Source organism: Euprymna scolopes, chromosome 13, assembly GCF_053919585.1.
Source record: "Euprymna scolopes isolate OS-2025 chromosome 13, ASM5391958v1, whole genome shotgun sequence".
Taxonomy (NCBI): Eukaryota; Metazoa; Mollusca; class Cephalopoda; order Sepiida; family Sepiolidae; genus Euprymna; species Euprymna scolopes.
The window spans coordinates 97,934,159-97,950,150 of NC_136494.1; the positions used below are offsets into that span (position 1 = coordinate 97,934,159).

The window sequence follows — 15,992 nt, forward strand, 5'->3', positions numbered from 1 at the left end:
ACTTTAAAAACCATTCTTAACATAGGGAGGGGGACTTTTTAACTATTCTATACTTTCACCTAACAATTTAATACACATAAGATACTGAAAAAAAAATAAGATAGCATTTAACAATTGTTGGCTACTGCAATTTCATTAGCTAAGTGTTTTGACACCTTCCAGCAGTTCAGATAACCTGCCCAGAATATGCTAATGATAAAGTGGTCTGCCTAAGTACTAATGCACTATTTCTGAGATGAGATAGTGTTATTTACAAGTTTCTGAGGTATTTGTAATGAAAATATCGAAAAAAGGTTATATTGTATGTATTTGTTTTGGACTGAAGATCTCCGAAAAAAAAATTTAATTTAATTTGATTGAGTATTTTTTTTTATAGCGGAAAAACATTTTTACGAGAGCGCATTGAAGTCAGCCATTATGAAATTTATTGAACACGTCACGGGGAGATAACTCCAGTTAAAGCACCGACACCTCTCCTCATCTTTAATACTAGCTTTTCTTCCTAAACACCAAACCTTTTGCTCAGTATCATAAATTGTTTTTTCGCTGTAAAAAAAAAAAAAAAAAAAAAAAAAAAAAAAAAAAACTAACTGATGAAATTAAGTGAATTTATTTTTTTCGGAGAACTTCATTCCATAATGGATGCATACAATTTAAATTTTTTCGATATTTTCATTTTTTAATGTCTTGGTACAAGTACTGTTTCTGATTATTATTTAATCCTCCAGAAGCATTAAATTATTTTGCGTTCTATAATTTCTGGTTCTTTCTCGTAAGATATTAAGATATTCTCAACAAAAACCTATCTTACTACTACAATTAATTACAAGAAACTTTGCTTTTTTTCCTACATGTGCCTAGCATCAGACAGTTTCCATGAACAGAGTCTTTCCAATAACTTCATACTTGTGAAACATTATCACTGAGCTGCTTACAGGCAAACTATAACAGGATTTCAATGTCAGCCATAAACTGTTCTCATAAGTAATCCATTTTTTTTTTTTATAGAAATAATCATTTACAATCCTCTCATAATATATCATATAATGTAACTGATACTCTCTCCATCACATTAATTCTTATCCTCAAATAAATTTAACGAGTCACCATTTATAAATAAATAGTGACTCATTAATAAAATAAAAATGTCTTTTAGATATCAGGTATCATTTAATTTTTTTTCAATACTCCAAAGATGCATAAGAAAGGTAATGCAGTTTAGCAGTTTTGATAAACTTGTTTTTTGTAAAATGAAATGATGGTAAGTGGGGCAGGGTGGGGGGCATAAATAAGGAAACCCAACCTCTTCAGCTTTACACTCATCAAAATTTGGATGTTCTTCGAGAGGTTGCCACACTTTAATATCATAGTCGATTCCACTGGAAGCCAAAACTGGAAAAAAAAAAAAAAAACTCTTTGCAATTCAGTTGGAATTTATTTTATTTCAAATTTTGAAAATAATTATACATGAATATTACATTTAATTGAATATTTTATACCTTAGCATTTTAGTAGAAACTTTCATGGCATTCGCAAAATGACAACGCACCTTTCATTAGCATTCACAAAATGTCGATGCACCTTTCGTTAGCATTCGCAAAATGCTGACGCACCTTTCGTTAGCATTCGCAAAATGCTGACGCACCTTTCATTAGCATTCGCAAAATGCTGACGCACCTTTCGTTAGCATTCGCAAAATGCCGACGCACCTTTCGTTAGCATTCGCAAAATGCCGACGCACCTTTTGTTAGCATTCGCAAAATGCCGACGCACCTTTTGTTAGCATTCGCAAAATGCCGACGCACCTTTTGTTAGCATTCGCAAAATGCCGACGCACCTTTTGTTAGCATTCACAAAATGCCGACTCGTTAGCATTCGCAAAATGCCGACATACCTTTCGTTAGCATTCGCAAAATGCCGACATACCTTTCGTTAGCATTCGCAAAATGCCGACATACCTTTCGTTAGCATTCGCAAAATGCCGACATACCTTTCGTTAGCATTCGCAAAATGCCGACATACCTTTCGTTAGCATTCGCAAAATGCCGACATACCTTTCGTTAGCATTCGCAAAATGCCAATGTACATTTTTGTTTATAAAAAAATGTATGGAAGCAAAATTGTTATTCAAGTTTGAACATAGATTTGTTTATTTTAGATGTTTATGTAAAGAGTTTATAGCTCTTATATCCGGACATTTAAAAGTATTAAGGATATATTTATCCTCATACGGAAACCACTTGTAAAAAAAAGTAAGCAAATATATAGTACAAGTTTCAATTATTAGAAAAATTGTATTTTTTTTCACTGAGCAAGCATAAGCATTTTATAGTAATCTACAAGCTGCTTCTCACTGAGGAGCTGTATTACTTTACTTTGAAATGATCAGACTTTAAACTCTTCACATTGACATTTAAAATAACCAAATCTGTATTCCAATTTTTATAATTTTTTTTTTTACATATTCTTTATATATTTCCTTATTATATTTATGCTCCATTTCTGAATTTTTTTAGATGAGGATTGGTAATTTGGATTATTTGGACTAGTTCTTATCTTGAGCGAGATTTTCACATTTTGGTTGATGAAACTTCCAACTTGCTTCCGGTGTATCTTGTCAAACTTGGGCGATACTCAAAATATAATTGTGAATTATAAGACTTCTACCTAGTTATGGCTGACAGAATGAGAGCATGTTACCCGATGGATTAAATAAAAGATTCCATTCAAAATTCCATGCACATTTTAGAATTCAACAAGATAAATCTGTAGAAGGTGTGGAGTTACATCAACGTAAAGGTTGTAAAGATAATGCTCAAGTTGAAAACTTGAGTTTGAGGAATTCAAATAATACAAATGTTTATACTCTATTTCTAAAATTAAGCATCCCACTATCATATTAGGATATCATCTCTCTTAATAGACCTTATGTATTTATATCTCCATATATTAAAGAAATCATTTCATAGTTGAATAATATTGCTTTTAGTTTTTGAGAGTCATTTATTACATTTGTACAATTTGAATAATTTAATGCAAGGGAGTAAAAGTGGCTGCAATTGTTTAAATATTAGAAAAAGTTTAAAATGGTAAATAAACCAAAGAAATACTTACTTGGATAGAATGGATGAGGTTGCAGGCAGTTGACAACATGTCGGTCAGCCTCCAATAGCATCACCAAGCGGCCGGTGAAGCGATCCCAGAAAAAAATATGGCCACAATCAGAACCACTCATTACAAAATGATCACTCCAGAAATTGGCTTCTTTTATCTGTTAACATGAATCAATAGAGAAATTGAGAAAAAAAAAACTTTATTTAATCAATCAATAAAAATTTGATTTGATATATCAGATGTTTATATTCAATGAAGAAAGAGACGGAGGATGAACAGCTTTAGTAGGATTATATAAGTATGGAAAATAGTGTGACAATGATTACAGGCATGGATTGTGGACTCAGCATGCCAGGTTCATGTTCAGATGAGTCTACTGCATGATTTTTAATTTGGTTGTTTTATGGCATATCAATCCTTTACAGTTTATTAGCCACTTTTCATTTTGGTAGAAATTTATTTAAGGTGTTTGATTGTTTCATTTTATAGCATATCAACCATTTTCAGGTTACTTAATGCCAAATCCAGTCATTTTAGTGAAAGATTTCATGTTTAAAGTTCTTTAAATGTTCAAATATTTATTCAAAGTGTTTGGTTTTGTTGTTTTAAGGAGGAAAACTATTGTTTTTGACTTTGAAGAACATGATTGAGTTTTGAAAAAGGAAAGAAAAAAAAACAACATTAATGTTTGGTGCATTTTAAGCCAAGAAGACTGTATTTTCATGCACCACTTCTAACACACTTAGCATAAATATGAATTCATATATCTTTTCACCAGCTAAGGATCAAATAGTAGAGACCTTAGTTGTGCAATTAGTCAAGGTGAACTGAAAATACACCAGTTTTTATCTGCTTATCCCTGTATTGTTCCCAATCATCTTGAACTTCCCCTTCTCAAGCAATAACAATACAGAGTATGTGCAGTTAGGGATTGTAACTCTTGCTTCCCAAACAAGCACTGTTAGAGGGTGGGGAGCATTATTTTTCAACACTGAAAGGAGGCCAATCAGATATATCTGTGGATATACTTGAAGAATACCACATCATTTCTTATGATGCATTCATTCAAATCAGAACATTTAGTGACTAACAGGCCATTTAAAAATTTAACAACAAACCAAAGAAAATGCTATTTAAACATTTCACACAAAAATACCAAAGAAAATACCCTTTAAAACTTAAGTTCAATAGATTAAAGAAATAATTTTTGTCTTTGCTGTAAGTATCTGCATTGCTTTTGAACAAGGCTTTAGAGTCCCAAATGTTAAAATAGTTTGATGTTTGTTATTCATTCTATACTTATTAACCCATGAAAATAATAAGAGATTTGTTTTTAATGAATAATAAATGCTAAGAGTTAAAAAAAGAAAAAAAAAAAAAACTTTGCATATATTGACAATTAAGACAAAAAAAAATGATATAGTTAGAGAAACACATTATACATTCTCACTTTACAGTGAAGACTTAAGATTACTTCCAACAAGAGATAAAAAAGGGATGTCTTTCTGATAGTTTTACAAGGAAGACCATTTCAAATTAAAATATAAAACAATTAACAAACTATCAGTATATTAAGATAAAATAATTAAAACATCAGCAACAAATTATTATATAATCTCCTACAATATCTTTAAATAAATTGCTACATAAAATTACAAAATTAATTTTATACTTTCTAACAATTTTAACGCATATAAAATTATAAAAAAAAAAAAATATTATTTAACAAAATAAAAAACTTTGAAGATATTGAGATGGAATAAATTAGAAATATTAAAAGACTAGCGAGGGTGCCCGGCATTGCCCAGGTGTTTGGAGGTGTGTGTGCTTTTGGGTAAATCAAAACAAAAGAATAATAAAAAATTGTTGCCCAGGTGTTTGTGTCGAGGGGGGGGGGTTAAAAAAAGTTTTGGTAGGTAAGTAGGAAGGATCGAACCCAAAGCCTTGAGGCGAAGTTGGAAAATAAAGTATGAAAAAAAAAAAAAAAACATGCGATGTTAACCGCTCGGTCAGTAAGAAATAGTAACGGAAACATGTCTGATATAAGGAGAAACTCTGCATTGATCAAAGCTGATTGCTTTTTGACGTTCCCGGCGATCGCACCGGGAACAATGTGTTAAGCTTAGTTTCGCTTTTATACGAAAAAGCCACATCAACACGTGACAATCCAAAAATGTGGAATATTTAGCTTTTCAAAGTCAGGCAAATTAAATAGACAGGCGACCCCCATTGTTAACTCGTAGATATTACGATTTAGACGTGATATAAAAAGTTTTAAGAAGGAGCGAGCCGACCGATCGCTTCCTGGAAAAAAAAACCTTTTATGGACATGCACAAAAACACACACACACAAACAAAACAAACAAACACACATTTTCGCTTATATATATATATATATATATATATATATATAGATAGATAGAAGAATATATTTAGAAAAATCACAAAATGTGTCTTACCATTGTTCTTGCATTGCGATGACCTTTGAACTTTGTCTTTGTAGTAGCCTGGAAGACCCGATTCATTGCTTCTTGTTCTTCTTTAAGACGTTCTTCTTTTTGCCGCCGATAATATTCTTGCAGCCGTGATTTAGCTGCATTCCGTTTTGCCTCCCGACTTGTATTGCTAGCCCTTTTTAGATGGAGGAAAAAAAAAAATGGTTTGCATTCAAAAAGAATTGTCAGATAAAAGTGAATAATATTGACTGAAAAATTAAATATGAAGACAGACGTCTGCCAGAAGAGACAAGCGAGATGACATAGTTGAAATAAAAATAGAGAGAGTGAGAGAGGGGGGAGTAGAAGGGGGTTAAGAAAGTTCCCTCTGTAACAATCTTTTTAGATAAATAAGAGAAAGAGAGAAGAGAAGTTAAGAAAGTTCCCTTCATAACTCCCCTTTTTTTAGATGGGAATATTTACCGGTCACATGGGAGAGGGAGTTACCATCTTTTTTTCTCTAGATAATGGTCGGAAAGTGGGTGTTGAATTTAGTAGAATGTTATAATTGAAAACTGATCTCCGACAATAAAAGTCATAAAAATTTGTTTCAAAAGTATTTTTTTTTAAGTCTAAAAGTAAGTCTGTAAAAAGTGAAAATTGTGGAATTTAGTGTGGGGGAGGGGGGGGGGGTCTTCTAGACGTCCACCAATATTAAAATCTAACTCCATAACAAACTCTATAAATTCTCGTTTATTTGGCAAAAAATGAACTTCACTGGCACAACTAAGAACGTCACATAGTATAATTTCTATCTAAATTTTGTTGCAAATAATAAAAAAATTGCGCTATAAAAAAAAAAACCCAAAAAAAAAAAATGCTTCATTCATTTATTTTTTGATTGGATAATCCAATCGTCAAAAATTTTTAGAATCTCAGTGAATTTCGATTGCAAACAAATATTTTTTAAAAAGGTGATATTTTAATCTCAGTTTATAAAATAATGTAAATAGCTTGCAAAACATCCAATCTTTTAATACAGGGCGGAACGATAAAATTGTCGCCCTAAAGAAAACAACACTACAGCTTTATTTTAAAACTTTTATTGAAAAAATCAATTCAGGTTGATTTTGTAGTAGAGCTGACATCTATTCAATGTAGCCGCCTTATGCCTCCATCACCACTATGATACAGGTTCAGAACTGGGAGCATGCCTTTTCCATAAACACTGGTGAGAGAGCGGTGAATACTCTGTGGATGGCAGCGATCAGGCTGGCTTTGGTGTTATGGGAGATCATGTTGGTGATGTTCTTGATGTATGGCCAAACAAAGTAGTCCAACGGGTTCAGGTCTGAGGAGGAGAGGAGAGAAGGCTACAAAGTTGTAGTACTCCTTCTGAAGCCAAGCCGGAGTCTCTTTGGACTTGTGAGCTGGCACAGTCCTGCTGCTACATCCAAGGTCTGCCATCAGCCATCTGATTGCACCAAGGGATCACCACACTCCAGGTACAGGTTGGTGTTGACTTTTAAGCTGACTTTGAAGATGTGAGACGACATGATGTGACCCTCACTTAAAGTCACACCAGAAACCAGAATTTTAAAGCCAGTTTAAATGATTATATGATAATTTAAATGTTTTCAGATTCCTTTATAATTCCAATGGATCAGAAATTCATTTTTTTGTTTAACTATCAAGCTTAAAATGGCGGACTTAGAATGCACGATGGTGGATTTATTTTTATAACTTTTTGCAAATAGAATTTTTAAGTTAACATAGTATAAAAAACTAAAGCTATTTTTTTTTTATTTCAACCAATAATCGATTAATAATAAATACAAAAACATGTAAAAAAAAAAAATAATAATAATAATTGCCATGACATTAAAATGTCAGGCAGGTATAATTTGTTTTATTAATGATATGAAATAATTTTGTAAAAAATTTGTAAATTTCATAAGTGTGGCATCCGTCAGTCGAAACGACTATAGATCAGCGCCGTATTAAGATGTTGCCTGTATGCATCCTTTTGTGTGACTGTAGAGACCAATTCTTGATTTGCATAGTCTGCCACAGCCTTGACATACGAAGGTTGTTATGCAATTTGCCGCTTCGTCCGGCTGTTCCGCCTGTACACTCGCTCTTCTCCTAGCTCTCTTTGCAGCGTTTTCAACATGGAGGGTCCTCTCGCTGATGATAATCCCCTGGCGTATCATTTTCCTCCAGGCAGTTCTGTCAGCTGCAGAGGCTTCCCATGTATTCCTGTCCACCGAGAGAGCCTTCATGTCACGCTTGCAGACATCCCTGTAGCGAAGATGGGGTCGCCCCCTATCTTAGAGTTATCTCCCTTGCATTTAAACTTTAGGCGTTTCTTCGTTTATAATAATGAAATTTGATAATCGAAATATTGAATTTCAAGTAAAACCGATAGTATTTACTTAATTACCATGTTACAGTAATGAGCATATTCAAAAATTAAGAAAAACGATAAGATAGAAAAGTTTTCAGACAATAAAAATTGACTTTTGCTAAATTGGTATAAGATTTTCAATTTCCAGAAAATATTTACCTCCCCTGTTTGAACTCCCTGGTTTCTTTTTAGCAAAACTCAATTTTCGCTATCGAAAACTGTTTTCATTAATAATTCATTTTCTACCTTATCGTTTTTTGTAATTTTTGAATATGTTCATTACTGTGAGATGACAAGTAGATATCATTGGTTTTACTTGAAATCCAATATTTCGACTTCTGAATTTCGTTATTATAATGAAGAAGCAACAAACTTTATAACAATGATTTCATTTTCTGCAATTAACGAATGCATATTTCAATTAGAAGGGAAGGCATTCATATCAATATGTAGTTTTTTTTTTAATGGACAACTAAAACTCTAAGCATAGTTTTTATATTGGATCTTATTCTTTCAACCAATGAAACAAACATATTTGTAGATTTAATTTTATTCAGCTTCTTTTTTTTTTTTTAATTGGAAAGCAGAATAGAGACTTTAGAATGTTAAAATAAAAAATCATATACAACCTCTTGAGATAAGAGACAGATTCTGTTTGTTCACAGAAACAAAAGGAGACACCTATCACTATATTTATTCTGAAATAACATTACCCAAAGTACTTGGATAAGTATATTTCACATTTTGATCAAAGAGAGTACAATCATTTTGTGGGGGTCAGCATTATAGCGGGATATTCATAAAAAAATATTTTATTTTATTTATAACTTGAAAGTTGCAGAAATTAAGAAATAAGGATAGAAATGTTAATAGGGTTCAGGGTTTGAAAAAGAAATGTTAAAAGGGTCTTCATTGATTCTCAGGAAATGCAAAATGTGCATCAAGAAGTTTAAATTTAAATTATTTACTAATAATTATTTTAATAAATCTCACTTTATTTATACTCCTACCCATCAATGCAGCATACATTACTAAGCCCTACTCAAAAAATTGAATATAATTAAATGTAATTAATAAGGAAATAAAAATTGATATGATGTTATGGAGAAAGGACATAGAATTTCTTATTCTATCCTGAGAAACGTCTTGTATAAATGATTCTGCAAAAAGTTCAATGAGAAGAGAAAATTTACATCTTAAACTCAACGGAATATTTATTTAAACAATGAAGTATTCAAGATCATAAATTAAATTTTTTTAAGTTGTATCAAAGTGTAAGCACAGGAACCAGTTTCTCCTTTATAGTTAAGCACAAGATTAATTAAAAAAAAGTATATATTTTTTATCCAAGCAGAATATAACACTAGACTTTTAAGCCCATTAGAAACAGGCAAAAGTTATAGACTATTGATTTAGAAGGTATGCTTTACGTCAAATTGATGGTTGAATATGGTTAAATTTGTACTCATTTTTGCATTAAATACTAATTCCTATTAATCCTTAACTGTGCATTGGACAAATACCATAATTAGTTTCTCTGCTTCACGTCATAAAGATCCATACAGAATTTCAACTAGATCAGACCCATAGTTCCTGAGAAAAGTGCAACAAATAGACAGATAAAGAGAAAATAATATAGATTACATCACATCTTTTACACTTTGAGTATCCTGAATTATCAAATAAAAATAATTGCATTCAAACAATTCAAATAAAAACAGATTACAGCAAAAGAAATAAATTTGTTGGTTAGAAATATTTATAAAAACTTTTTATTATAGTGCAGAGTGATCTAGATTTTTAAATCTTAATATGAAATTGGTTTGTTATCATCTATCAGAGTCTAGTCGATGTAGACCATACTGAACACCTTAGGATTGTCTGTTGTATGCAGAAACTGGTGGGTCAACATAAATTATCTCTTTGAGCCATGAATAGAAGAAATGGTTGCATAATCTTGAAACTTTCTGTAAAAAAACAAAAACATTGAAACTTACGCTTGTGCTGCGTGCCCCTCTTGACTACTTGGTCGGAAAAGCAGTTCATCATCACTGTTCTCTTCGTCATTTCGGCTAGACTCCGCTACATTTGCTACTGAACTTCCAGAAGCAAGCAGCTCAGATATGGTGCTTGACTGATCTGAAATGCATTACACACATATTTATATATGTATAATTGAATAGATTGTGTCTTTAATCCTTCATGATCACTAGTTTTACACTATGAATGATTTGTCGGATGACTCTAAAGTTTTTAATTTGTATTAACGTATTACAATCATTTAACAAATCATTCACATTAGAAAACTAGTAGTCAAGAGGGTTTCAAAAAAACACCAAATTTATTTAATTAATCTAACACTAAGGCAGCATCAAGTACTGTATATAAGTAGAAATCCCAAATTTTGAACAGGTTTTAAAAGGAAAGATGATACTCATCAGCTTTCAGAATATAAGTCTGACAAAAATGTTATTTCAAAATTAAGCATGACAGACCAACAAAAATGTTATTTCAAAATTAAACATGTTTAAAAAAAATAATTGTGTGGTCGGTTTAGATTTTTAAATAAATTTCCGGTAAAAATGGAAATAGATAAAAAAATGTTTTAGTATACTGTGAAAATCTAGGGTTAAAAGATTACAATCATTTTTATCTATTATTAAATTCAAAATTTTTCAACAATCCTTATAACCAATATAGAATTGATTCTATGATAATACATACGCAATCTGCATAAATTAAAATATCATGTTTAAGTGTATTGTACAAATGAGCAACACCTGGCTGCCAGCTAGTATCCTATAAAGTTAAGCAAATCTTGAAAGTAATTTTAGTATCAAAAAAGATTTCTGGTAATAAATTAAAGAAAATAAATTTTAGCCATTAACGTGTTAAAATATAGATTTTTAAAACTTTTATGTATGTTATTCTCACTCTTCAAACACATTTTTGTGCTGCCATTATTTATTTCTACAGAAAACAAAGAGAAGAAAGTGGAAAACAAGAAAAGCATTAAAACCTGCTTCATTAGAATTTGATGATCTTCGCATCGACTCGTCATCGGCACTTAATTCTGGGAAAGCAGCCATTGCTCCAGTTGTATCACAGATATCTGTATTCTGATCAGATGTTACAGTCTGGTCAGACACATTTTTCCTGCCACTGGCCACAGTGCTTTTGCTCCCTTTGCCCTTCCTTTTAGAGCTTCCGGAGCAAAATGCTGAACTTGTATCATCCTTTTGCATTGCACCATTGCCATGGGGCGACGACTCTTTGTTCATTACTGACTCTCTGGAGTCGCTGCCACTGCTTTCTGTTGTTTGATCACAGTTAGACTCATTCGTTTCAATCTTTAACCCCTCATTGTCCAGCGGTGGTGCTGGAGATGAGACTGGATCACTTTTGGGAATCTCTTGAGATCGAGGATCTTGAAAACCTGATGAAAGACAAGGGGAAGTAGAGGTAGAGGAGTTAGAATTGGCAACAGGTTTGTCAGATTCATTGACGTCACTGGAGCTAGACGTTTCTTTCTCTATTTCCATCGAAGTAGGAGTTGCTGCATTCTCATTAGCTGGCAGAGTCAGCTGACTTGGCATCGGTGATGTGCCCAACTGACTGAGGGAAGCATTCTCTGCACTCCGCTCAAGAATGCCAGCCTCAAGGTTCTCAAAGGCTGCAAAACCAACACGGATAGTGCTGCTTGAGGTGCCTTCAGTTTCATAGTGAAGGCTTATCACAGGCTCTATGCGGACAGGTGGGAAATAGGATTGTAATGGTGATGGAAGTGAGCCAACCGAGCTGGAAGCTCCAGGTTGATTCACAAGATGAGGATCAGGTGGAGCACTAGCACTGACTGCCTCTTCTCTGGGGTTGATATTCGATTCATGGGCAGTCCCACTTTGAGTAGAGGATGACAAAGTTTGCAATGAACTGCAGGAAACGGTCGGTAGAGATTCTTTTAACTGGCTTTCGGTCAATTTGTTTGCTTCTAAGTCGGGCGTATTTTCCACGCCTTCATGACTATCATCTAGTATATTACACTCCCTACTATTAGATTTTTCTGCTGGCTGCTGGCATTCAGAGTCCAGGGAGACATCTGCATGCGATGTGGTGCTTGCTTGGCTATTGCTTTTGCCTGTCGTTGAATTAAGGCAAACCTTTGTTTTAACTTTACTGTTGATTCCAGAGAATATTGAACATTCTGATGAAATAGACCGGCTGCTGGGACAAGGTAAGGGATAACTGGGGACGTTATCCGAAAGATTGTTTGTGCTTGAGGTAGATGGGATACTAATCATACTAGGGTCTTCAAAACTACAAGATGGTTGTGGACGAAGTTCTGAATTTGGCGGAACTGTGGACTGAACTGTTGAATTTGTCTCTCCTTTGGCTGCCAACGTAGAAGAACATGAATTTTCAGTGGACAGTTGATTGGCTTCCACTGTAGACTCATGCTGCCCAGACTGCAGGGTTGGAATATCGGTGGACGAACCGGAGGTGGTATCCATGGTTGGCATCGTATCTCCACTCTGGTGCTCTGAAAGGCTACCTGTGTCTTTAGAAGTACCCTCTGGTGGGTTGGCTGGGGCTGAAGGAGGAGCTGCTGCTGAAGCTGCCATAACATCTGTTAGATCGCTGGATGAGGGAATTTCCGCTGTTGGTGCAGATGCCTGATCTCCCTCCTCTGTGTTACGGAGACTCCCATCCAGCCACCGAGTCAGCATGTCGGACATACGCTGCATGATTGTTGTATGTGGACTGCGTTGTCCTGAAAAGAGAGAAACAGACAAAGAAAAAATAAACAGACAAATTAAAAGAAAAACATATTCTTTAAAATGAAATGTATACATAGAAATTTCATGGAATCACAAAAGATTTTAGTTTGGTTTGTTTTATGGTATATTAACCCTCTATGGATTATTTAATGCGAAACAAAGTTTTCACATATAATTCTATAAGTAGCGTAATCTATATATCTATAAAAGTGAGAATGTGTGTGAGGATACTTCTCAACCTATATATTCAATGAATTTTTGATATACAGACTTGAAATTTGGCATATAGGGTATTCAATCATGCGAAAAACTTTTTAATCAGTTTTCATCCAGAAAAAATGGCCGCTAAAGGGTAAAAATTAAAAAAATGGCCGCTAAAGGGTAAAAATTAAAAAAATGGCCGCTAAAGGGTAAAAATTAAAAAAATGGCCGCTAAAGGGTAAAAATTAAAAAAATGGCCGCTAAAGGGTAAAAATTTAAAAAATGGCCGCTAAAGGGTAAAAATTTAAAAAATGGCCGCTAAAGGGTAAAAATTTAAAAAATGGCCGCTAAAGGGTAAAAATTAAAAAAATGGCCGCTAAAGGGTAAAAATTAAAAAAATGGCCGCTAAAGGGTAAAAATTAAAAAAATGGCCGCTAAAGGGTAAAAATTAAAAAAATTGATACGTGAAGGTCATCGGATTTTTATCTGTTTGTCAACTGTTTCATGAATGTGCATGCGTGAATCGTTCACATGACAGATTACTTATACTAAGAACAAGTAGGTTTGAAAACACTTAATAAATATCATGTCAAGCTGGCCTAATGGTTATTGTACTTGACTTACTGTTTTGGTTTCGATCTCAGCTCAAGTATTTTTTTTTTAATTAAAAGAAAGAAACTGTTGAGAAAAAACATAATACCCACACGCACATGTCTCAGTTTCTTTCTGTGTTTTTACTTCATTTTTTTTTTTTTAAAAAAGGAATTTAAAGTTACGTTTAATACCTACGGTATTTCGGCTTATAATAAACTAGTGGGTGTGCCCAGCGTTGCCGGGTGTTTGGAGGTGTGTTGAACAGAAAAAAAAAGTGGTAGTAGACAGGCAGGCTCAAACCTGTATCACCAAAGAGGAAAAGAATGTGAAAAAAAAAAAGAGTTGGTAATTAACTTTTGCCCAAGTGGAGGATATTGGCGCAAGGACGAAATAAAAAATTTTTTTAAAGAGAGCGAGAGAGAGAGAGAGGTGGGAATGCAACACGAAAACGTATGGTAATTAGTTATCCTCGCTAACCGTTACCCAAAGAGGACAATGAATTCATTAAGTTGGAAATTAAGTTAAGAATCATAGGAGTCAGCACAGAAATGAAAATGGCTTTTAAACCTGGCCTAGAGCCAGTTAAGCTTTCCGCTTTCTGTTGTGGTATTTATTTGCTTCCTCACGAGGTTGTTTATAATGTGGGGGAAAACCAGCTCCTCCCAAAAAGGGGGAATGCGGGCAGTGTCCAAATGAATAGCAATTGTCTGATATGAAGGGTTTCCCCGATATTGATCAAAGCGGATTACCTTCAAGAATAGTAGTAGAAACAAAGTAGATATAATTATCAAGAACATTTATAATAATCCGTCACTCCCCCCACTTAAAATCAATAAAAGAGTATTAAAAAATTACTATTAATCTGCACTACAGAAGTACCTTTCTGAGTCCAACGGTAACATATATACTCAAATAGATGGAGTGGCAATGAGATCAGTACTTGGACCGACCTTAAGTGAATTCTACATGGCTGAGTTAGAGAACAAAATATTTATAAATAATATAAAGCCCCCCCCCCATATATGTACGCTACGTGGACGACATCCTTATTTTAGCAGACAATAATGAAAAGATATACCAACAATACCATTTTCAAAAAAACTCAATTCTTAAATTTACAGTAGAGTTAAATAATAATACAATTTCATTTCTTGATGTCCTTATTGGCACGTCCAATAATACTTTTAATACTTCTGTATATAAAAAACCAACTTTAAAAATGAGTGGCCACAAAGGTAAAAAAATTTATTAAATTGCGCTAAAATGATATCCACAAAAAAGCATTACTAATTGAAATAAAAAACATTAAACAATTACTCATCAATAATTATTTTCCTAATTACATTGTTGACGAACAAATAAAACAAATACTACAATCTCTTGAAAACCCTAATAATAATATTAGCCAACACTGCAATGCAAACCCCATTAATATATTTTATCAAAATCAAATGACACTGAACTTCAGAATCGAAGAAAATGCAATTAAAAATATCATACGTAGATACTTGACGCCTGCTGACAGTAATCATAAAATTAAATTTATTATCTACTACAAGATAGGTAAGGTAAGTTTTTGTTTAATGTCACATCAACCCTATAGGTCATTTCATGCCATGAAATGTGAAGAAAGTATTCTTCATTGAGTCTTTAGGTTATAAATTGTTTTTAATTAAGACTTAGTATTTCTAAGTCTTTTTGCAGGGTTTTTTTTCCTTTTTTTAATGTGTTCCAAAAGTTTAATTTTTCTTAGAAAATCTAATATTTTATAAGGTTTTCCAAATATTGCTTGAAGGTTTTGTTCTTTGAAATATTTCACACGAATATATTTATATTTTTGCATTCCGTTAATATGTGTTTAATGGTTAGTGGATGTTGACAGGTTCTACATTGAGGAATACCTTCTGCTTTCAGAAGGTATTTATGAGTTAGTCTTGAATGACCAATTCGAATTCTGGTAAATATAGTGTCTAATTTTCGTATTGGTATTATGGTCCTATCTTGTCCAACATTCGGTTGTATTTCTCTAAGTTTGTTTGGTTGTTTGTCCCATAGTTTTTGCCATTTGGTTTTTATGTAGGAGTTTATTTTGTTTTTCCTATCTGTGTATGGTATTTTTATGTTTGATGGAGTCAGGTTTGTTGCGTCCTTAGCCAGTTTGTCAGCTTCTGAATTTCCCTTTATGCCGACATGACTCGGTATCCATGCTAATATTATTGTTTTATTTTCCTTTACTTGGTACATTTCCATAATTTCTAGGATGTACGGATGGTTCGTGTTCCTTTCTTTCAATGCCATTAAGCTGGACATAGAGTCACTGAAGATAAGGAATTTATTCTTGCTAGACTCTCGGACTAGTTCTAGAGCCATTTTAATAGCCTGTAACTCTGCGGTGTATATAGAGGCACAGTCCGGTAATCGGACTTGCTTGTGTGTATTATGAATTTTTGCTGCTGCTCCTACTCT

At 33.3% G+C, this 15,992-nt stretch overlaps 1 protein-coding gene across 1 annotated transcript in view; it reads right to left on the reverse strand.

Annotated features, from left to right (window-relative positions):
* The window catches only part of LOC145292101 (DDB1- and CUL4-associated factor 6-like), a 135,871-nt gene that overhangs the window by 18,502 nt on the left and 101,377 nt on the right, over positions 1-15,992 (reverse strand). The window contains exons 10-14 of the mRNA XM_080138186.1: positions 10,976-12,724; positions 9,954-10,095; positions 5,574-5,745; positions 3,115-3,271; positions 1,304-1,392 (exon numbers count right to left, since the gene is read on the reverse strand). Of these exons, the coding sequence (XP_079994312.1) occupies positions 1,304-1,392; positions 3,115-3,271; positions 5,574-5,745; positions 9,954-10,095; positions 10,976-12,724 (2,309 nt within the window). The remainder of the gene's footprint in view (positions 1-1,303; positions 1,393-3,114; positions 3,272-5,573; positions 5,746-9,953; positions 10,096-10,975; positions 12,725-15,992) is intronic.